General features: G+C 39.8%; 2 protein-coding genes across 3 annotated transcripts in view; one reads left to right on the top strand and one right to left on the bottom strand.

Annotated features, from left to right (window-relative positions):
• slc4a3 (solute carrier family 4 member 3) overlaps positions 1–23850 on the bottom strand; it is a 59543-nt gene extending 35693 nt beyond the window's left edge. Inside the window, exons 1-4 of one of the 2 annotated variants that reach the window (XM_063888566.1) lie at positions 23724–23850; positions 4061–4229; positions 2290–2540; positions 1982–2169 (exon numbers count right to left, since the gene is read on the bottom strand). In XM_063888566.1, coding sequence (XP_063744636.1) covers positions 1982–2169; positions 2290–2540; positions 4061–4229; positions 23724–23777 — 662 coding nt within the window. In that variant the 5' untranslated portion in view covers positions 23778–23850. Of the gene's footprint in view, positions 1–1981; positions 2170–2289; positions 2541–4060; positions 4230–23723 lie in introns of those variants that run through there. The other variant, XM_063888568.1, reaches the window with a different exon arrangement.
• Positions 17434–19487, top strand: LOC134867381 (E3 SUMO-protein ligase ZBED1-like). The gene is made up of 3 exons (XM_063887918.1): positions 17434–17894; positions 18536–19155; positions 19332–19487. The coding sequence occupies exons 1-3, from the start codon at positions 17474–17476 to the stop codon at positions 19485–19487; spliced, it is 1197 nt and encodes a 398-aa protein (XP_063743988.1). The 5' UTR covers positions 17434–17473.
• Positions 23851–24610: the final 760 nt, after the last annotated feature.

The raw sequence follows: 24610 nt of genomic DNA, 5'->3' as shown, positions 1-24610 counted from the left end.
GCCTTTTAAATGGTTTCCTTATTTCAAAATAAGAACAAGCAGTCTGGTTATTATTCATACAGTATATAATTACTTCCCACCTGAACGAGTACATGAAAGTTAAGTTGGTTGTTTGTGAAGTACAAATTACACATTCAGACATGGATTGTTGACCTGTTCATACGAATCACTTTGAGACAGTTGTACCTCCAAAGAATGACATTCTTATGAAATAAAATGACGTACAAAGCTTTGCAATGTATTGAAATAGAAATAACTCACTATAAATTCAACAGTACTTATAACTGAAATGCTTATTGCATTTGGGTTGCATTGCCGTCTCTTCGCCAATAGAGGGCTTCACAACACAGCGTTAGGACCAGCCCTGTTCACTAACCCTCTGAGTCATCCCCAGCTGTGTTCACTCTAACAGCAACACTGTCTCACATGCATGGTGGGGTTTCTGTGCTTTCATATAAGCAGTCAGAGACAACACCTGAATCACCATGGGGCCCTTGACCTCCAGCAGTCGAATCCATATTCATTTGTAATCATGAATTAATTCACACTTTGATGGTTATGCTTGTGCAGGCCAGATGGTCTTCTAATATCTAGGATTTAGCTATCAGTTAACCATCAAAGCCTAAAGAACTGCACTTATTGGTTTTAGGGTTGATTTACTTAATTTCCTGAACAAGATACTTATATAAAGTTAATTTAGAGTCGAGGCAACTCTTCTTGTCTGCTTTATTCTGTATTGTGCTGCTTGTTTCGCTTGCTGTTCAGAAAAGCTCCGTCCATGTTAATTGTTACAGACACATTTGATGCAAGGGGTCAGCTCCAAATTAAGAATAATTTGAATATGAATCAAATTGTTTTAATCCAACTTTGTTTTCTCCTCTTATATGACCAGCAAGATACTCATTTCCTTCTGGCTGGCAGTTGGGCGCTATATTTGGAAAACGGTACAACACGAAAGTATGTCTGTTAGTTAAACTAATCAACAGTAAACCAGTCCACCAGGCATACTAAACTGCAGGTAACCATAGCAACGTACTGCCTGGTAATGTGCAATTCATGCTACGATATCAGTAAACAGTCCCTGGCGAAAATGGACTTCAAGTAATAAAAGCGTAAACTAACAACAAACCGTTAAAGCTGCATAATTATAGTTTTATATCAACCAATAACAATGGATTTAAAGACGGTGTTTACTGTGAAAGAACTCATAGTACCAAACCAACAGATAATTAAAACCCAACTCTACGGAGCGTTTTAGCATCTTCAAGCTTAATTGTTTTAGTTTTATGGCCCACAGCTTCATTTCATTCTCATTTCTCTAATCAAACGTGTTGCCAGCCACAGCAAGCAGCTGTTAGCAGGGAAAGTGGCTTGATGAACCCATTGTACGCTGCTAACCCAACCCCAAAGGAAATATAGACAAAGTTATCTAATAGCTTTTGAACAAAGTGCACCAATTAGCTGTGAATGAGCCACATATTGGATGAACACATTACAACTTATACAACACGACGGCAGCAGAACACTGACTGATGATGATGTCATAAAGTTCTTCGGACAAAAGCTATACAAAATGATTGCCTAATGACTTCATACACTCAGTATTAAAATGAGTAGCTCTGCTACGCCAAATCTTAATGCCAATATCTTACACTGTAGTTGCTTAATGCTAAGTTACCATCAAATGCTGGCTTGGTAAGCAAAGTTCATGCATATTTTTTTATAATTTTTAACTGTGATATTAATTTGGAAAGCAAAAACCAGGCTTAAAACAAGGAACATTATGACTGAGGTTATAAAGTTAGTCAGAAGTTCTGCCATTTTTTTCATAGACTTCTAAACAATTTAGAAATGCAGGTTTAAGACACTTCTGCATTGTCTTCATTTTTCAGGTTTCCACTTTGTATCTTTACTATGATCATGAAACCGTGTAGGCAACAGTTTTCAAACCAACAGAACCTGAGATTGTATAACCGCCTACCTGTTGCAAGCTCCTTCCTCTCCATGCACCTCATCCTTTTGTTGAAGAACAGTAATTCCTCCATTATGAACCTCCCCCTTTATCACAGCAGGAGCAGCTTTCCTTGACGATGGATGTTCTTCATTTTCAGTGTGGAAGGTAGAGGGGGCAAGGGTTTCCTCCAAGTCATCTTGGCTCCCCAAACTAAACTGAGAGGAAGAGGAAGATCAGTGAGAGGGGAGGAACATACTTGGACATACCAAGTTCAAGCGGGGTAGTTAAGAAACTTTACATTGTACAGGTCCTATGGTTCCTCAGTCTTATTTTACCTGTGGTTGGATATGATGTAGCTCTGTGGAGGTGGCGGCCAATGCTTGTTTGTCCGTCTCAGAATCGGCGTCTTCCTCGTCTACCTCATGGATGGTGGGTGTTTCTTCGGAGGGGGGAAGAGAGGTCCTTCTTTTCTTCCGTTTCTTTTTGTGCCGTCTGTCCACGCTGTGCACCCTCTTGCGTAAACGCTGGGGCAGGGGTAGGTGGGTGGATAAGGGGTGGTGCGTATGGGGAAATGTGTGTCTGTGATCTGTGTCAAAATTAAGAATCAGATCAGAAATACATCACGGTACCTTAAGTTTACTGAATATGTGAAGTGCCATGAAGAGTGTCTGGATGCCACAAAAAAAGGAATTTCCACCCAGAAGACCGGGGTTTACGTCTCATGTGAAACCAATAGTCAACGTTAGCTTGACAGTGTGTGTACTTTTGTGCATCTCAAACTAAGTCAAGAACTGGACATAAGTAAAGTATGTTACGTCAACCTGCATGAATGTAGTTATACTAAGAAACGTGAAACTCTGTAAAAACTCGAAATCTTGCCAAGTATACGTATTTGTCTAATTTCTTGTCAGAATATGTCTTTACACTTGATAAAAGACATAATAACTTAAGAACTAACAATGCAGTGAGATATAGGGTCTTGTTTTCAGACAATGCATCTTAAGTATCTTCAAAACATATTATTTTGAGTTGTATCTCCGATGACACTAGTTTTTTTTAAGCTGCTGTGGTATTTTTAAAAGATGGATCATGTTGTTTCAAGAAAAAAATGTAACTTGATTTTCAAAAACACATTTTTCTTGGAAATAACAAACTAAGATGAGAAAACAGAGCATTTGAGGCTTATTTTGTACCACAACATTTCCTGATTCTGGTAAAATATAGTTTAAAATAAGTTTCCCCTGCTAATTAAAAGATGTCATTTATCTAAATATCCCATCTTATTTTAAGAAATCTTACCAGCACATTTTCACTTGTTCTATTGGTAGATTTGTTTTACTTATTACAAGCGAAATCACCTTGTTTTTATTAAGTTTTTTACTTGATTTTGGAACAGAATTTTTTCGATTCAGTAAGTTAACCTTTACTTACGTTTTGAAAATAACAAACTGAACCACATAACAAACATATACTAATTTGAAATATTTTCCTAATCCTAGGGGCTTTTCGTAGTAATGTTGCCTTGACCGCACCAGGTTTTTTCCTGTGAACACAGAAGTTTATTTAGAAAAGACAGTGCATGTAACTGTTGTGTTGCCGAATATGAGTTAGACAGTGCTAGTGTTTGGCTTGGTTGCTTTTTGATGTATGTGACATCTAGCTGAACACAGTATGGGATAAGTATATATTATATTCCTCTGTGAACAGATGGTACATAATTGTTTTTTTGGGCTTTTGAAAAGAAACAGGGTTGACACTGCAAATAGTAATGAGCTCTCCTCAGGATGACAGCAGCATCATCAGGGGAGGTTATTATTCTGTGCTTTTTCTCACAGCCTGTCACTCATCTACTGATGTTCCACCAAACCCTGTGGATTTGAGATATAAACAGGCTGAGACATGTATAGAAAATATAAAATAATTATACAAAATAACAACTGTTAGGACAAATATTAATAACAAATAAATTGGAAGAAAATCTTTCTTACTCGGTTCAGCTTGCTTTCTGATAATAATGTGGATCAATACAGAGCACAGCAGTTATTGTGTAATAGATAGTATACTGAGTGATAGTATTTGTACAGAGAACAAAGTAGCTCTGCTTACATTCAAAGTCTTTCTCTGTGTAGTTCCGGCCCATCCTGTCCCCGGAGGTGGAAGCGGTGTCACTGAGGATGTCAGCGAAGCGCTCCACAGACAGAGCTTTCTCCCAGTTCTCCTCCTCCTCCTCTTCCTCCAGTTCGTCCACTGATCCTTCATCATTTTCCTCCTCCACCTTCACCGGGAGGATGAAGACAAAGAGAAAAATACACTTAAAAAAGGGAGAGTAGACAAGAATACAGGTAGAATTATAAGAGTAAAAGGTGAAGTCTGTTAAAGATGCCCTATTGTGCTTTTTGGGGTATCCATTTCCTGTAGTTGGTTATTTAGGTTTTGTGCATGTAAATGGTCTGTAAAGCTTAAAATCCTAAAAGGTTTCTTTTGTTTCTCATAGAAAGAAAACTCAAAACTGTATTGAGCAGTAATTCTGTTTCAGCACAACAGGCACATAGTGTTTGTATAATGTACATCCTTCACTTCATGTATAGAGGACAATAAATCAATACAACAAAGCGCTAAGCAGCAAAGAGCTAATGCACTTGACAGGCCCTGGAGACGATGGAGGCTGAAGGGGAGGGACGGTCCTGCCAGAGCCGTTTGGGGCCTCTGATAGGTCAAATCAGCGGGACAGGCCTCCCCCTCTGCTTCAGATTGGTGCTGGCAAGGTAAGCACTCTGGCTCCGTGGTGTCCGATTTCTCTGAGCCAGGGCTCCATTACCCCCTAATTACCAGTGGGATGAAGGGACAGGATGCGTTTAATGATTGGAGCTACCTATCCACACAAAGCCAAGGCAGATGAAGCCAGACAGAATACAAAAGGGAGAATTTAAATTGAGTGAGCAGTAAAAGCCTTGTTTTCACTAGGCAGACAGCTCAATTTTGCTTAAGGTGTTCTATATTCCCGAGATCCAGTTTAATTTCAACATCTCTGAAAAACCTCCCCACATTACCTTGCTCTGTTAAGCCCTGTGTTTCAGCGCAACACTATGAATGTAATAGCCCTGATGTAATGCACAAGGGATTGTTACTCTGAGCTGTGGCAGGTATTACAGTCAAGGGATTTCTTCTAACCTGCTTTTGCTTTTCACTAGCTCTATTGATGCAAATTGCTCTTTCATGTCTGCTTTGAAGTCAGTGGAGGTGCAGGGACACAGGAGGAGGTCAACCCAAGCACCAGGTGGCCGAAGCACTGTGTTAGTAGGATTAGGATGATGGACAATGGAAAACAACGTTTCAAATATAGTACAGTTATCTATAGTAGGCAGGAAATGTAGCCATTGCAACACGCTCTGGATGCTAACAAAACCCAATTTTACCGGGGATAAATAAAGTATTCTGACAATGGTTTTGTTTTTTTGCGCATCAACCTAATTCAAACAGGGTCTTTTTAAGCACTCCCTTTCATTTAAACACCAGGATGTACGTGTTGCAACCCCATGTTGTCTGCCCACTTTCTGTAATTGATTGGATACATTCATTTTGTTTTAACCAGGAGTTCATCTGTCGGTGAATTAGCCCTCAGTTAACTTTTACCTGACAATTTTATGGTCTCAATTGCTAGTTTCAGGACTTTTTTAATACAGTGTGATGTTGATTTTGTAAATGATGATCCCAATTACAGTTTCATAGACATTGAAGATGGATATGTTCAAGGGCGTGGCATCCTAGAGCGTGATTGACAGGTCTCTATCACGGTGTAGTCCATGTGTTGTACGTGTTTTCGTCTTACAACTAGTGTAATACCTGTTAAAACAGCGTGTGCTCAGTTAACTAAAAGAGAAATGTAAAAAGTATTTTTCCCTAAAATGTCTGCGTTTCGGTTTTATTTGGCTCCACCCTCTATTGTCAAATGTAGTTCCAGAGAAACATGAAGGCAACATCCAAAAACCAAGATGGCAACAGCCTTAATGCCAAACTCTGGCATTATGGGGATGTCCTGGTGACTACAGTCTACTTTTAACTGACGATGGTGTTACCATTATCCCTTACATCAAGCCTTCGGCTATTCAAGCATCTCAAACATTTATATTGCAAATATAATAGTTGTATTAAACGTGGAAATATTGACCACTGTCAAAATCTGCTTTGCTGTTTTGGTATAATTAATCATTGCACAGAAAGGGAATTGCAGGTATTTTAAGAATTGATTCATTCTTAAAAGCAAGTTCAACCACAACATCAAACATTTACTGGTTTTTATTACTTAAATATGAATATTAGCTGTTTTTTCTAAATCTCTTTCAATAATAAACTAAATGTTTAAGTATTGGTTGGACAAAACAAGCCATGGGGTGACCTCACCTGGGACTCTGACATCTGTTCATCCTTCTAAAGGAGTGGATCTCTTGAAATGATGTATAAGCCCATTGGTACACAAAACATTTATATAATACATTTTCAGTCAGATGTGTTGCCACACAGATTGAACTCTCTCCTTGTGTTAATATTGTTATAATGGATGCTGGATAAGAGCTCTCATCTCATTGTGTTTATTGTGAGTGTCAGCACTGTTGGTTACCATCAAACACAATGATATTAAATGCTTAACAGCTCAACCTCTGTGGCTGGTTTGGCCCTGTATCAATTATGAGGAGTGGAGGCTTCAATTAAAACAGCGTGATCATTCTGAGCCACTGTTGGGTTAAAAACCTGCTGCCCAACCTTTCATCATGAACAGCCCAATTTCTACAGGCACATTAATATTTCATATTGAATGGAATGCTGAGCCAGAGAGCAGTATTGAAATATTCATCAGCTGCTGACTCATATGAAGGAGGGTGTGTGTGTCCCTTTTTTGTGAGGATCAAATACTCTTACAGCAGTCATCAGTGGCATAAAAAGATATAGTAGGGATGGGTATGGCAAATCAATTATATGATTTTATTCATACCAATTCTATTATTGATGGTCAGAATCCTGATCGATTCTCTTATTGATTCCTGATAAATTGATGACTGGAAAAACCGCACATACACAAAAAAACACGGAAACTTTGACTTTAATTAAATGTATGATGTCAACACATTTCACATACTGTAACTGTTATAAGATAAGAGGTACGTAATTGATCCCAAACTGGAATTTGTTTACGTTGCAGCAGTATAAAACAAAACAAGGCAGTAAAAAGCTAAAATGTTGAGTTGAACCTAATATTCTTTATTTAAACTTAATATTATGGCTTTCAACTAACCTAATACAGTCGTGAAATCTCTTGACATCATGCATTTCATTACATTCAATGTTTCAGTTGTTTTAGTGTACAGCTAAGGCTTTTTATTTTATGTATTAAACATTTTCTTTTTTTGTTATTTTTTGTGTAGTTATTGGCAATACAACAAATCATTTAAATGAATAGTAAATCAATTATTGTATTTTTCTTTCAATATTTGCATCGAATAAATTATTGGCATTAGTATTTTTAAAGTGGCAAAACCCTCCATCATTGATCTATATATATTTCTGGATATCAAATCCTTGTTCCGTCAACTGGGATACATTTGTATGTTAATACTGGGCAACACATTGAGAACATTACCTGATCTGACCGTGTCAGTGTCATAACAATGAGCATTGTACACACTACAAAATATCAAATATGAAATATCCTTTTTTTCCCTATTTTCCCCGGTAAAAGTTCCTTACAATGCAATACGCTACACTTCCTTTTTAACTAACCAAACTCATATTTTGTTACAATGTCCACATTCATTTAGTTGGTTTTGAATTTGCAGTGCAATGCTGTGAACACACTACATTCATACACACACTACACATATACAATATTCAGCTGTCAAGGACGAAGCTCTCGTTGCATACACCCGGAAGTAACATATTCTCACTCCCAATTCATCATATATTGACGTTTGGTCAGGATCCCTTCTCGGGGTTACTTTCAAACACACTGGGAAGCCCTTTAGCGTCACAATTATTATTTTTTCTTCTTTATTTTTATTGTATAATGTCAGACTTTTCACCGTCAGTGAGGAAGAGAGTCAACAAGTTGGATCATCCGACCGTCCCTTTTTCGTTACTGGTTTCTTTTCATTTCAAAATAAAGCTTATATTGTGTTTGTTATGATTTTTATTTAGACAACTTGGTCATGTTACTGTATAATAAAATATATCAGTCATAAACTAAACTGGAAAAAGCAGTGTATTGTTTGTAATTTAACCTATTTAGAACTTACAATACAATACAAAAAATCTCTTGAAAAAAAAGTTATGAGGAAACATAAAATGCGTACCAAGGCTACTCAGAGCCTATTACAATCAAACTTAGCCCTCTTCAGTGCCCTGCAGAACATAAAACTATAACTCAATACAACCTTACAACCTGTTAAAGACTTGCTTTTACTATCTCTATCCTTTCCCCAAAATTGTTGATTTCCCTTTTTTTTTCTCCTATAATCATATTTCTCCCCTATTATCTGTATCATGCCTACAGCAGGATTTTTACAGTTAGAACAAAAGTAAGAGATCATACAAAGGCTCCAAAAAGGTGACCTCTTTTGTCATTTGCAGACACAAATGACTGGCAAATCTCCCCTAAGTCAAGTTTGTCAAGATGCTCCTGGTGGATGTGGCAAACAGCCACATTGTTCAAGCGCTTTTGAGACATTGAAGAGTGCAGCCACGTCTTAAGCCTTCTCAAGGCACTAAAACTTCTCTCAGCTTCTGCTGAGGAGCATGGCACAACAAGAAGAAGCCTGACCAACACTTCTACTTGAGTGAACAAACCTCGAACCTCTGGCAGCATAGCTCTCAGGGTATCCACCACTTCACTGGCCGTGCTGCAGGGATACTGAAGTTTGAACATTGCCAGCTGTACCTCCAAAGAATGCTGGTCTAGTTCTGGGTAAGAACTGACCACATCCACATCCTCCACCTTTCCAGTTATTAACACCTTTTCCAGTATGTTGAGTGTTTGGAAGCTGCTCTGGTCAAAGCGCTTTGTCAACTGGACCTCAACTACATCCAACATTTTAAAGAATTCTATTCTGTAGAACTCCTCAGGGGAAGTAGGTTCAAGGTTCAAGGTTCAAGGCTTTATTTGTCATATGCACAGCAGATACAGCGTATATGTTGGCAATGAAAATCTTATGTCGCGTGCTCCTCCAACAACTCAACATACATGGTGCAAATAACATAAATAAAATAGTGCAAAAAGAGAGAAGAATATTTACAGTAACAACAATAAAGATTTGAGGATGTGAAATATATACATATGTGGAATACATTGAAAGTATTTAAACACTTTACACTGTTGAATGAGGAGGTATGGACAGATGCATATATTATGTATAATAGGTCTAAATGCAGGTGCATTTCCGGATATGAGGAGTCTGGATAGCCTCAATGTCCAACTCCTGGATCATATCACAGGCTTGGGTATATATACGATGAAATGTTTCATCAGATCTCTTTACTTGAATTGTGTTTTTCACACAATCAACCGCAGCCAGCATCCCTGAGACACTCACTGTCTTGCTCTGAAGGAAGCGGTTGAGACATTCAAGTTCTTTTAGAACTTCAAGGGCCATAATCAGGCTGAGCAAAATGTGCCCCTTCTGAAACCTCTCCAGAAGCCCCCTTGCAGTTATGCAAGTGTCAGAGGAACCAGATGCCATTTCCTCAAGACTGACCAAAATCTTTTCATATTGATCTACAACTGCCTGGATAGCTACCACCCTCATGAGCCATCGTGTGGGGCAGAGGGGCCTCAGAGTTCTGAAACTCCCTTCTTCCGACTGGGCAACCTCCTTAAATATTGTCTTATATTTCCCAGATAGATGGTACAGGTTGCCAAGTGTGTGGACTAAATCCAGCACATCAGACACAATAGTGCTTGTGCTACAGGCTGTCTGAGTCACCAGATTAATGCAATGAGGACCACAATGAACGTAGAGAGCAAGAGGCTGTGTTTCCTTTATGACTGCCTGAACGCCTTTAGCTCCACCTGCCATATTGGCTGCCCCATCATAGCTCTGCCCGCGAAGGCAGGATAAGGGCAGGTTCAATCGAAGGAGGACATCAGTTGCCATCCGAGCCAACTCTTTCCCTGTTGTTGAGGAGACTTGATAGAGGCCTACAAAGTCCTCATGAGGTAGCAAATCACTATCTACATAGCGTAGGCATATGGCCTCTTGTTCATTCCCAGACAAATCTTGTACTCCATTTATGATGGAGTACATGAGTGTGGACACCTCATGTATTTCCTTTGATATTTTTCGCACAACGGAGTTGCCCATAATATTTAGCATCTCATTCTGCACTTCTGGACTTGTGTAATGGTTACAGGGCTTACTGAGCCAACGCTTTAGAACATCATCCTCTGCTCTAAGCTTTAGTAGCTGAACAAAGTATATATACAGTGGTATGCAAAAGTTTGGGCACCCCTTAGGAAAACCACTGCATCAGTTTGTCACTTGCTGAGCTTTTGAAGCAGCAACTTCATTTTAACATATGTTATACCTTATGGTAACATCTCAGTAGTGAAATAACTTTTATTGGTCAAACAGAAACATGTTTATGTGCATTCAAACAAAAATAGGCATGTGCATAAATTTGGGCACCCCTAAGAAATAATTCCATTAATATTTAGTATTGCCTCCTTTTGCTGCAATAACGGCCTGTAGACGCCTCCTGTAGCCACAGACAAGTCCCTTAAGCCTGGCAGGTGGTATTTTGGCCCATTCTTCCACACAAAACGTCTCCAGTTCAGTCAGGTTTCTTGGCCTCCGTGCATGGACAGCCTTCTTCAAATAAATCCATACATTTTCAATGATGTTAAGGTCTGGGGACTGGGATGGCCATTCCAGAACATTGTACCTGTGCTTCTGCATGAATTCCTTGGTGGATTTTGATCGGTGCTTAGGATCATTGTCCTGCTGAAAAATCCAACCCCGGCGTAGCTTCAACTTTGTGACTGACTCTAGAACATTCTTGTCAAGAATCTCCTGGTACTGTAAGGAATTCATGTGGCCCTCAACTTTAACAAGTTTTCCAGTACCTGTGCTAGCCACACAGCCCCATAACATGATAGATCCTCCACCAAATTTTACAGTGGGCAACAAGTTCTTTTCATTGAATGCAGTGTGTTTTTTTCGCCATGCATACCTGTTCATGTTATGACCAAATAACTCAATCTTGGTCTCATCTGACCACAGTATTTTGTTCCAAAATGCTTCTGGCTTGTCCAGATGTGCTTTTGCATACCTCATGCGACTCTTCTTGTGATTAACACTCAGGAAAGGCTTTTTGCACATCACCCTTCCAATGAGCTCTTCCTGGTGCAAAGTACGCTGGATTGTGGAACGGTGAACAACTACACCATCAGCAGCCAGATGTTGTTGTAGTTCTCTGGAGGTGGTCTGTGGCTTCTCTGTGACCATTTTCACCATCCTTCGCCTGTGCCTTTCCCCTATTTTTGTCGGCCTACCACATCTTTCCTTCACACGGACTGTTCCTGTGGCCTTCCATTTCACAACTACGTTTCTGACTGTGGAGACAGACAGTTTAAACCTGTCAGATAATTTTTTGTACCCTTCTCCTAATTTATAATGTTGGATTATCTTAGCTTTCAGGTCAGTGGAGAGTTGTTTTGAGGTCCCCATCTTGCCACTCCCTAAGAAAGAACCTAGGCCAGGCACAGCCAGCTATTACCTATGTTAAATAGCCTTTTTCACGATTGGTTCCACCTGTCTTTGTAATTGAAGGTCTAATGAGCTAATCAAAGCAATTTTGTGCAGCAACCTGTCAGCTATAAATCCGTACAGGTGTTGAAATGAATGCTATTTATAAGGGTGCCCAAACTTTTGCACATCCCATTTTTTGCATTTTATTTTATTATAATAAAACTATGTAATGCTACCCTAAGAATTTTGGTCTGGAAAACACTAAAACGTCTACATCTTTGTAGGAAAACAAATGTTGTTGCTGTGATCTTCTATTATAAAGGAAAAGCAAATTGTCATGAAATCTCATGATGGGGTGCCCAAACTTTTGCATACCACTGTATATATATATATATATATATATAGCTGATCTAGCTCATATTTAGTTGATTCCAACGTGCAGTGGGTGGGCGCTGCGCTGAAGGATCTTTGTGACTGACTAGCTAGTATGCTAATTATATTGCTAATATTGCTAGTTAGTATGCTAATTATATTGCTAATATAGACAGAGAATGTCTCATAAGGGTGCTAACATTCTTATTAGAAAAGCTGGCTGTGTTTGACCATGGAAGAATGCAGTTTGGCTGTTTGGCCACTCAAGGGAAAACTCAGACTTACTTTCCTCTTCTTCGAAAAAAAATTCGTGCGTGTCCCCCCCCCAATACTATTGTTGCGACGCGCATGTTCATAACAATAATCCAAATCTGCAAAGAAACTAAAATAAATATAGTGGAGTAAAAACACAATTCACTTCTGTATTGTAGTGGAGTAGAATTACAAAGGAGCATGAATTGAAATATGTAAAATACATACAGAACTTACAGTACTTGAGTAAATGCACTTAGTTACTTTACATCACTGCTGCCTATCACCTGTTCTGCAAAGTCAAGCGAGTTTATCACAAGAGGCTTATCTTTTAAATACACTTGTGTATTTAAGGTTGTGGTCTACTGTTATGATTTTGCTAAAACAGTTATCAAAATCAATAATATCTTAACATCATGTTGATCTGAAGATGATAGAAGATGGCTACTGCCATATTTGCAAAAGGTCCCTCTGAACCTTGACAAGTGCATGTTTCAAAGCTTATGCATTTGACAACAGGAGGGGTCAGAGAAATAGGAACAGCTGTTAAATAAAGCTCTTTTTCACCCATTTATCAATTATATTTTTTATTAGATAACACCAATGGGCTTCCCATCCCATAAACAGTAAGGGGCATATATAGTTTAAATACTGGCAACTTATAACTATTAGAAATACACAAATAAAGTGTTTAATAACTGATAAACCTCAGAAGGATTGCATAATAGAATATCGTAGGTGAGAGCGTCAGTACATCACTAACAAGATGGCGACGGTGACGTCATAAGAGGACCCGCCCCCGACGACGTCAGCCTATAGAAGAATCTGGAGAACCACATGTGACAAGAGACCAACAGGATCCAGCCCGCGCTACCAGCCAATGAGAGCACGAGCCCGGAGCATGTCTTATTTTGAAGTTGTTTATTTTATGGCCGGAAAGGAATGGTTCTATAAAACATGTTTGTATTGAGAAATCGTTCTCTTATGTTCCGGACCGCCAGACAGTAGCGGTGCGTGGCCAATTTTACAGAGGAGGCCAGAGAGATCGTAAGCTACTGAATGACGTCATACCCATGTCAACAATGTGACTAAAAGTAGCATAAATAAATCAGGACAAATGATTGCAGCTGCTGCTATTTATTGACACCATATCGCAACAAGCTTAAACAAACACAACACAACACAAAACCTTACACCCATATTTGTAATCTCAATAATACACTGAACTGTAGCCTACAGGTGGCCTCACATTCTAAAAGTCTCTGACGGGTTCACACCACTGTCCGCAGGATGCTAAAGTGAAAGCCTCGGCTGTCACACTGCGTAAAGAAATAAAGTAAGCTTACTCACTATTTGTAGAGAAATGCCATTCTCCTATCCTTAATGGTGGCGAAATGATCTGTTGGAGCGGTCAAACAAGAGGCATGGCCAGCAGAAAAGACAATTTAGCATTACACTCCCTGTTAGCCAGTCCGTTCTCGTATAGTTCCCTTCACAAAACGTCCGGGTATTTCCTTTAGCTCTTCCCTGAGTAAGGTCGAGATTCGGAGTGGACCTACCCTTCTGTTTTATTTTTAACTGAATTTCAAACGGTAGTTTAGTGAAATCGTTTCTCTGAAAAAACTCTGGGTCTCCGTCGCCATCCATTCTTACTTTCTAACCTTCCTTCACGGTTAGCAACAGCATGGTTGTGTGTGGTTACGTACTTACGTATTAGTGTAGGAGGCACGTACAAGCTAGCCTCCTCATTTTTTTAATTTTTACAGTTTGATTGACCTTGATGAGCGTTCGGTGACAAGCCGAGCTTCAATCTGATTGGCTAAAACCCTTAGTAGTAGTGGAGGCCAAGTTAAACGGGCCTCCTTAGATGGCAGTATTTCACCTATAGGGGCGCTGTTTTGCTCGCTCAAAGAAAAACATGACATCAGGGAATTAAACACGGCATATTTGGAACCTAAAATGTGCGTCATGAATCCCAACTCATGGATATTTTTTTATCGAATATAAATGAGGAGGCCACGCCTCCCTTGGCCTCCGGGAGAAAACGCCACTGTAAATACTCCTTTTAAACTTTCATGAGGAGCTTCACTTCGTTTTGTTTTAAATTGACTCCTGGGCTTAGAAGAAAAGAACACTTCCTACACTTGATATGCACGCCGGTCAATAGAAATGAATGAAGGCAACAACGTTTCAATCTAACGCACAGGGGTTGCGCATAGCATAAGTTTGCCTGGCGAGACCTGAAGTAATTATATTTACCAAACTATAGATCCTACACATCCACTGGACTTAGATTCTGAAAGTAGAATATACACTTCTCGCAAGAAATGTAATCATAATCAAGCATTATAATGGCCAAAGTATCCTACAATTTAGGATTTTGCACTAAAAATGAGTCGGGTGTCGGCCATGTTTTTTCTTTTCACACCGGGAAAGTTGACGATTACGTGACATGGGAACTGGCAATGGGAAAATATGTATCCATGTCACGTCTTGAGAGGGTTATTCGTTAAATGAGTACGTCTTGCCCTGTGGACCAACGTAGCTGTTACACGTTTATGTGTGAGACTGTTTTGCATATATCTACCCTCAGCACCTTCAAACACTTGACATTGATTGTGTTGTGTAAAAGCTGTCAATCCTATCTCCTATTTTGCAAGTATGACAGGGCCCTTAAAATACTGAAATTGAAACTAAGGATGAAAAGATTATGCAATCAGTTTGTTTTCCTCCGCAGATTTCAATGCCTTCAGTGGCTTCCTGCTCTTTTTATTTGGCAGATCTTAAAATGTGCTTCCCACTCACTTCACCCCTTCATCCCAGCGTTTTTAACTGAAGGAGCTGGCATGCTTCCCAGACAAATCACAACTAACATATACATCAGCATCAGTGTCTTTCATTGAACAGATGATGTTTATGAGCAATTATTTTAACATGTTTGCCCTATGAGTGAAAGTGATTTTATTACTGAAGCGATCCAATCATCGCGCACTCAAACCTCTTACTGTACAAACACAAATATTTCTAGTATCTCCTCTACTTTTCTAATCTGCCAATATTCAAGCTGCAATACAGAGCAGATTTCCCAATGTTTACACATTAGCTTTAAGGTTTTTTTTATTTTTATATATAAATTATTTTACACTGTCTGAGAGTATTGCATATACTCTGAGCTGTACATTGAAGTAATAGAGAGAAAAACGCACAAATAAATATTTCAATAAATATTTTTACTGTCTGGTATGTAGTGTGTAACTGTCAGAGTAGTCATGAATCCACTTCTTAATAGCAAACCACAAAGAGACAAAAAACAAGATAATATCATAGTTACTGTTTGATTGAGGCAGCATATGTGCAGTTATAACAGTGTCACAGAAAAACTGAAACCATATAAAGAGGTGCATGGATGACATATACAGTATGTGTAGGTCAATCTTGACCTCAAGGTAATTCACACAAAGTTAACATGATTTTTCCATATGATTTTTGAGTATTGCAGAAAAGTTGTCGAAACCCTTACGTTTATGATACTCACACATTTGTTTAAGAAGGATAAACTCCAGGTATTGACACTACATTGATATATTAGTTGAGTGTACTGTACGTGCAATCACCAAAAGTAAATTGCTAATGTTAGGCCATAAAGGATCTACAGCATGGTTACAAGACTTCACGTCACCACCTCTAAGCTAAAGGAGGCTAATGTTTGGCATGACGTATGATGTTTAGCAGTCTTATTTATAACCTGTTGAATACTGCTATTTTTAAGACACGTAAAAGGCTTCAGACATTCACCGGTGGGGTATTTTCTGATGTATTTATGTTGAACAAAACATTAAAATCTCATAAGCTTGTATCAACTTCAGATCATATTTCAGGCCTCTTACCAAAATCTAACCGGACAAGTGAGCCTAGGGCTGAACGATCTATCGTTTTGGACCGAAAATCGCGATCTCAGACAACACGATTTTGGGATCGTCAAAGCTGCGGTTTTTGCTTGGTGCATATTAATAATTATGCAGTCCTCGTGCTGCGTTCTCTAGCTTGCAGAACTAGACAGCTAGCTAACAATTTGTCGTCTAATAAATAAAGTTGATGAACTCAAGCGAGGCAAGAAGTGTTGGTTTTTCTTCCGTTTACTTTGTTCACCAAGCAAGTATTTATACAGGACATTCGTTTTTGTAAAACTGAAAACAAACAGAAACAAAGGATACATAAATTTCGCGAAGATAATATCACAGTACATAGCAGTTAGCATGATACCACGAGAGCTAGCATAGCTAAGTGACATTATCATAGAGCATGTAGAAACTAATATTCATCGTATATTCCTAATTATTTACATGGCATTGAATGTACTAACAAATGATAGACACTTACAGACTAATAATGTCCAAAGCTCACGCGTGAAAAGGTAGCTCTTCGAGGAGGAATTTCGGCAGTGGCTGAATCCATGTGCTCTTCTAACTGAGGTCAACTCGTCAATGAAAAAGAAACTAAACCTGCGTGACTTTGTAAATAATACTGTCCACTAGGTGGCAGTATTTCCCCACATATAAAACCCAAAGCTACCAAAAGCTTATGGAGGGCAGAACAATAATAATAATTTTGTCAATAATTTCACATGAATGCCCAAGGCTCTGTGTCAGCTACCGATCAGAAAGCTGCAGGCTGCGCGTGACCAGATCACGTGTTCGCCACCCAAGTCAGTGTGTAGCTCGTCATTCAATTTCAAGCATGGCTGAAGCAGGAGCAGAAGCGGAGCCGGCGAAATGAATAGCAAAGAAAAACAGCACGTCGGTCATTTGGCAGTATTTTGGATTTGAGGCCACTGATGAACACCAGAAACAGGTGTTGTGCCGAACATGTCGTGTAAAAGTGGCTACATCGGGTGGCAATACCACCAATTTACATCGCAACTTGAGAATTCACCACCTGAAATTGTATGATGAGTGCATGGCTAAAAAGAACTGTGAAACATCAAGCAGCAGCGATACTTCGGCAAAAACAGCCAACAATAACATCATTGTTCGCCAGTGTGACGCCTTATGAAAGAACTAGCAGAAGACACAAGGAGATTACCACTGCCGTAACGACTTACATATCGAAGGTGTCTGTAAACACCGTGACCAAAGACGCATTTAAACGTTTGCTACGCACAATGGATAAGAGGTATGTTCTGCCCTCCCGCACATACTTCAATCAAGTTGCCATCCCACAGCTCTACGCAGAATGTAAGGCCAAAGTTGTAAATGAGCTGGAAAACACGGAGTTTTATGCATCAACTACTGATCTGTGGTCAAGCAGAACGACCGAGCCCTACATGAGTTTGACCGTGCATTTCGTCAACGCCAACTTCGAGTTGTGTAGTCGCTGCCTGCAGACAGCATACTTCCCCACTGACCATACCGGGGAGAATATGGCCATGGGGCTGAAGGAGTGCTTGGCCAACTGGGGTCTAAAAGAAGAGGCCCAGACGTGCATAACAACAACAGACAACGCTTCAAATATGGTCAAAGCAATGGGACTTAACCAATGGACCAGACTGCAGTGCTTCGGACACAGGCTGCATCTTGCAATTGGTAAGTACAAGAATGTGTGTTTGTGCGAGTGTGTATGTTTACAAGGTTACTACAAGTGTGAGAGTTCGTATTATCTGGGGATGAAGCGCCGAGAAGTTTGTTGTCAAGCTGTCGTTAGCTGACCAACTGTTAGCGCAATGCTACTTTAACATACTGTTTATCCTAGGGAGAAAAATGAACCCTTTCATCGGTAAACTTTGTGTGTGTGTGTGTGTGTGTGTGTGTGTGTGTGTATGTGTGTGCACGTTTTAAGGATTAGGGATTAGTGAGGCCATGTAATGTGTGTTTCGGTGCGAGGGGGAAACGTGTTTTTGGTACAATAAACAGCTAGCGTGTTTTAGTAGTAGCACATGTCAGGGTGGTGCAACATCAGCTGATGCCACTATACAGATTAAATGATTTTTTGGTTTTTAGTGGAATATCTAAGAAGCATATTAATTGCTGGTACATTAATTACCAATTACAAATTAATTTATGGGCAATAACTTACTGTGGTAGTACCACCTGAAGTGCTGCTAAAAAAAAACGTCATTGAACTAAATACATGACAACAGATGTAATCAATGGTATGTTATGAATACTGTGTTATGAGCTATCCTTATGGCTTTTCATATTGTAATACATGTAATGTTTTCCCCCAGAAAATGCTGTCAAAGATGAGCAAAGAATCAAACGGGCCACAGGACTTTGCAAGCAGCTGGTTGTGGTCTTCACTCACAGCTGGAAGAAGAAGGCGGCACTAAAACAGGCACAGCAAGACTTGAACCTACCTCAACAGTCACTGGTCACTGAATGTCCGACACGATGGGGCTCCCGGCAGAAAATGATTGGGAGGGTGTTGGAGCAGAGCAAGGCACTGTGCCAGGTTCTGTCTGAAGACAGGAAGACCCGGCACCTGGTCCTCACTTGGCAAGACACAGATGTCCTTGAATCTGTAAACAATGCCCTCGGTCCTCTTCAGGAGTTCACAGACGCCCTCTCAGGTGAGGACTACGTAAGCGTGTCATACCTGAAGCCAGTGCTCCATCTCCTCAGAACAGCAACGCTTGCTGAAACTGACCAGGACACGAATCTCACCAAGGAGATCAAATCAAGAGCTCTCCACTACATTGAAGAGAAATACAGCGACCCAGTGACACAGGAGCTCTTGGACATCACATCCTTCCTTGATCCAAGATTCAAGAAGAGCTACATAAGCGAAGAGAATGTCCCATACATCAAAGACAGAGTGAAGATGGGAATGGAACAGGTGGCACAAAAGGTAAGCTTTCCTTTTTCTTTGTTGTTTCAAAATAAAACAAAGTTGTATTTGTGTTTTTAATTTTAATTTTTGAACTATACTCTACTGACATTTTAAACTTTTAGACAAAATGCCTCGTTGGTCTTAATCACAACTGATAGCAAAACATTGATGCCTCTTATTACTGTGTGTTGCAGGAGCAGAGGGCTTGTGTCACAACCCATCCCATGCCCCTGAGTGCAGAAGAAGAACCACCATCCACCTCTACAAAGCGAAAGCGGTCACTGGGCAGCTTTTTCAAGACCAAGGCGGGTCCCTGCTTCCTCTACTGTGCAGTTGGAGGATATCATTAAAGCAGAACTGGACAACTACCTCATAACTCCTACCATTGATGGAGAGCAAGATCCACTGGCCTGGTGGAGAGTGCACAATGTCAACTTCCCATGGCTTAGCAAGTTGGCTTGTAAGTACCTTTGCATACCAGCAACGAGTGCACCATCAGAGAGACTGTTCAGTGCCAGTGGCAATATTGTCACTTGTCAGCGTGCAAGTCTGAAGCCAGCAAAGGTTGACATGTTGGTTTTCTTGGCCAAAAATCTCTGAAGGGATGAAGGGGGAAGATTGATTTTTGTTGTTGTTCTTCTGCACCTTACCCTGACATGTCTTTGTTCCATTAAAAAGGTGTTCACTCTTTTTTACTTATCTTTTGTTTACAGACTAGATGTTAAATAATGTAACCAGTTGGACATCTTTTGTTGATGAGGAAAATGTATTTGTTTTATTATTATTATTATTTAGTTTTACTACCTTTACATTTCACTTCCTCTTGCCACTTTATTTGAAGAAGCACAGGTTTCTGAATAAACGGGTTGAATATCTGTAACTGCTGCTGATGTTGATGTTCATAAGCTAAATCCTTTGAGCCATTTTGCACTACTTTTAAGATAAGACTTCTTTTTTTGCTCAACTTTGTTGTTACACTGAAACTTGTTTAAATAAAAAAAATCGTGGAGAAATCGAAATCGCAATCTCTGCCAGAAAAATCGCAATTTCAATTTTTTCTTAAAATCGTTCAGCCCTAAGTGAGCCTCAAAGTGCTCCACTAATTTCTCAGTTTTGGACTCCTTTATGCAACACTTGTAACAACTGGCAACCATGTAGATCATACATGTTTGCCTTTATTGTATCAATTAGGTTCAAGGTGGTTTAAACCTTTTCAAAGAGCTTTTAATGAGGGTTTTTTCTACAAAGCCAAACTAAAGCAAATTGTACTATTTAACCATCAAAATACAACAGCTACTGTATTATTTCAAATAAAGCATATATTCATCTTAAGCGAGAATCAAACCCACCACCACCATGAGAGGAGCTTTTCAAAAACATCAGCTGTTTCTGTGGCAACCCACACTCAGCTGGGCCATAAGAGTTTGCTTTAATATCACACACACACACACACACACACACACACACACACACACACACACACACACACACACACACACAGAGTGCCCAAGTAATTGCAGGTAGGTTCCACTTATGTAGCCAAGCATATTATTTTGTTCAAACCCCCATCATAATATGCTATGCACATAATATGCTATGCACTGAATGGCATGGTCCCCACTGAGCATAATGACACCTACTCAGTTGGTAGAGCTATTTCCCCTCAAGAACACTGCAGGCTAATCTGTTTCAATTGAAAACCGATAGAAAGCATTCTGGTGTGCAAGACACAAGCGATTTGCATCGATCAATCTGTGACTCATCCCTGTTGAAACGGTGGAGAACCAATTCAGTCTTGACGGCATATTAGCGCTCGTTTTATTGAAGATACTTATTATACTTCATTTTGAAATATTAAAATGAGGAACACTCCTTTTTATAGCATGTCAACTGATTGTCTCCTCAGCGACGAAGCTAATTTGCTTTTTAAATGAAAAGCAAGCCCTGGGTGTACGTTAACTGACAAATAATAGCATGTGTCTAGCTGGCTAGCATATTAGCATATTAGCAGTTGGCGCATCAAGCAGTAGTTAACTAGAGAGTTCTGCTAGAACAACAAGCCTTTACAACTACATAATTACCACATGGAATCATTGTGTTGTGGCACTTGCAATATTTGCAGATAAAAAAAAAAAAAGAAACAAACAAACAAACAAACAGGCGTATAGTTTGCAGATTGCAGCACCAGGTGCAGCACTTACATGTGTTGAGTCCTCTTCAATAGAGTCCGCCATGTTGCACAGCCATGTTCTACAATAGCCCTGAACAAACAAGCCAAACCAACTTTGAAAAAGACCTTTCAGGATGTTGCTGTTTGCTGATGGCCACAATAAGGTTCTTTAAACACTTGTAGTGGTGAGCCAAGCAGTATTCAATATTCTGCCATCTCACCACTGGATGCCAGTAAATCCCACAAACTGCTCTTAAATGTTAGGAGTTAGCAGCAACAAAATCAGTATAGGGAAGAGAGCCGGGAGGATGAATGGAAGAAACAGACAAAGGACTTTCGCCCTGTTGACCAGTATGTCCCCTGTAAAGCCTACTTATTTTGACTTACAGTATGTGTTTAAATTAACTTATATTTAACTTACATCACATACAGAATGTACTTCTTATGTACGTTACCTAAGTGACATGACATACAGTACTTGGTTCATTTCAAGCAATAACCTTTTCAGATATATTAAGAATTAGCTTTGTTTCAATTCACAATGTTGAATCAATCAATCAAATAAACAATAAATTTGTGTTTAAAACGGTGACAGTTTCATGACATGCACCTGTTGCTGGTATTCTCCAAAGCTCATACATATTGTTTTGGGAGTCATTGCAAACATCTTATTGGTCAGTAGAAGAAAGGAGAATGTATTGCATAGTTGGTTTAACATTATTTTAGAAAACTGCATTTCTCATTGTCGATCAATGTCATACTAATGCTAAAATACAGGCACAGCTTACTTTAGTTCAATCTGTGTTTTTTTACAGTGTTGCATCAGTATCACTAAAGCGCCATTTAAGAGCGAACTGCAGCAGGCCCGTTGTTTGACATTCAGGATACACAAAAAGTTCAAAGGGCAGCACTGGCCTGAGGGTTAGAGAACAGTTACAGCGTAATGCCTCTTTTAGAAATATAAAATCCAGATGGGAAAATGCTAGAATAGGGAAACACAGGAAACGCCACATCCACCAAATATTTGTTTCTTGAAATACATTCTGGCTCACTGGCCTTTGATGGACAAGCTGGCAGCTGATTGGTGTGAAAATGTGAAATTGGTGTTAGAGATTCTTCAGCTAAGAATTATCACAGGCACAAAGCATTTTCTCAAAGCTACCAGTCCACCAGGCTTATGAAGTCATTGTTCTCACTCCACTTCTCAATCTCAAGCTTCCAGACACACTGCCGGCATGAATGTCCCGACTGAAAGGCCACCTACTCTTAATATAAAGGACTCTTTTATTGGCTCACTGAGACTCCATTGTACAGGCTGACATAGTCATGTGGACATCTGCTACACAGTCATGTCCAAATTTCTGTCTTCACATATTTTTTACAGTAGTATTTCTCATGTAGAGTCAAACTCTCTGCAATCCTCAGCAATGTGCATTTGCATTTTAACATGACACCTGTAACTTTCCAGAAATGATCTATTTACCTTTCATCACTTTACTTCCCTTCCCTATATCTATAATGCAAACCCACACACTAGGTGAAAAGGACAGATTACACCATTTTGATTGCATTCAGTGGATTTGAATATTGTAAATGGTCTTGCAGTAAGAATCCAGTCTCACAAATGCATCGCTGTTTGCTGACAGCATAACCATATTCCTCAATTCTTCTTAAATTTCGTTAAGACTTATTTAAAAATATTAAAAATGAACATTAAAAAGAGCCGGAAGTTTCCCCCTACTTTCATTTTTTTGTTAAACACTAAGATACAGTATAAACACTTTACCCAGATTATCCAGCTATTCTTTTGAAAAGGCCTTGCTCATTCAATTAAATGAATACACAAAGCATAAGGCTGGATGGATAACCTCGTGAGAAGGAGGCTGGCCAAATGTTATGGAATATTTCTAGCTCAGAACTGACAATCTCTGGGTTTAACCTTTAAATGTTATAAACTAAAACAAACCAAAAGCTCCTCTTTTTTGTTGAAAATAAAACACCGATAGGACTCCACAAATGTTGGTGGTTGCAGAAGGGTTGAAGGTATAACTGGATAAAGGTTAATTTATAAGACTTCATAATGCCAGACACCAAAGAACTGTACGGTTTAATTTGATCTGCTAAGGAGGCTGTGTTTCCACCACGGTTTGTTTGTATGTCTGTCAGCAGGATTACTGGCCTGATGAAACTTGATTCAAGGCTGTAGCAAGGGCCAAGGAACAACGCATTACATGTTGGCACAGATCTGAATCACACGGCAAAAACTCTTATCATCTTTCAAATAGCCTTGGCAGAGGTCTGCGCTGTCCACTCCTTTTAAAGATCTTTTTGTGTATGTTTACTTAACTTGTGTTTCAATTATTCATATCTTCCAAATTCCAGGTTAACGTAAGTAACATCTTGAAATGATTCTTACCTGTTGTAGGTTGATCAACACATCTATCTCTTGGGCATGACCTCCTGTAGCCATGGGGCCAGGCGTGCAGCCAGTTGGAGAAGAATAGCTCTATTTTCGTGGGCAGGGGGCCTGAAGGAAAGAGTGTTGCGAGGGTATCGAGTGCTATTGGGAGGATTACTTGGGAAAAGATACGACCACACCAACGATTCAAGAGGTTAAAGATGACAGGGGTGGTAGGGTCAGGTACTGGGGTCAGGTAGGGTTAGTACGGTTTGGAGAAGTTAATAAGCAGGGGAAAGGTGAAGGGGAAGATGAGGTGCAAAGCAGCAGGAAACTGGGGAAGGACAGGGATCAGCCCTTCTCTTTCACGGTTGGGGATCCAGGAAGCCTTTGGGGTGGCATAACCTGCAGGAGAAGGGACAGGTGAGACAAAGGTTATAAAAGGTGAACTGAGGATGATATGCACAACTGTTGGATGGTAACCAGGCACACCAATCAGTTAACTTAGGTTTGGGAGCTAGGCACCGCCTTAAACACACCTCTTATCACATGCTAAGATATTTTTACCTGGTCAGCAAATATGACCTTTGTTTGTCTCTGATCCCTACATCCCTGCATCCATACATACTTTCCACCCTGCATCCTTTCATCCCTTCCCTACATCCCATTATCCCATTATCCATTCAACCGTCATCCCTTCTCCCTTCATCTTGTCATACCTCCCTCCCTATATCCCGTTGACCCTTCATATATTCATCCCCTCATCCCTTCGACCCTACATCACCTTCATCCTTCCTCACTACATCCCTTCTACCTTTCTTACCTTCTACCTAAAGCTTTACGATTCCTCATCCTTTCCTCCCTAAGACCCTTCATCCGGTCATCCCTTTTCCGCACATCTTCTC

The sequence above is a fragment of the Eleginops maclovinus genome, chromosome 7, assembly GCF_036324505.1.
Source record: "Eleginops maclovinus isolate JMC-PN-2008 ecotype Puerto Natales chromosome 7, JC_Emac_rtc_rv5, whole genome shotgun sequence".
Taxonomy (NCBI): Eukaryota; Metazoa; Chordata; class Actinopteri; order Perciformes; family Eleginopidae; genus Eleginops; species Eleginops maclovinus.
Note: the sequence above shows the minus strand (reverse complement) of the source record. Positions and strands in the feature narration are given on the sequence as shown.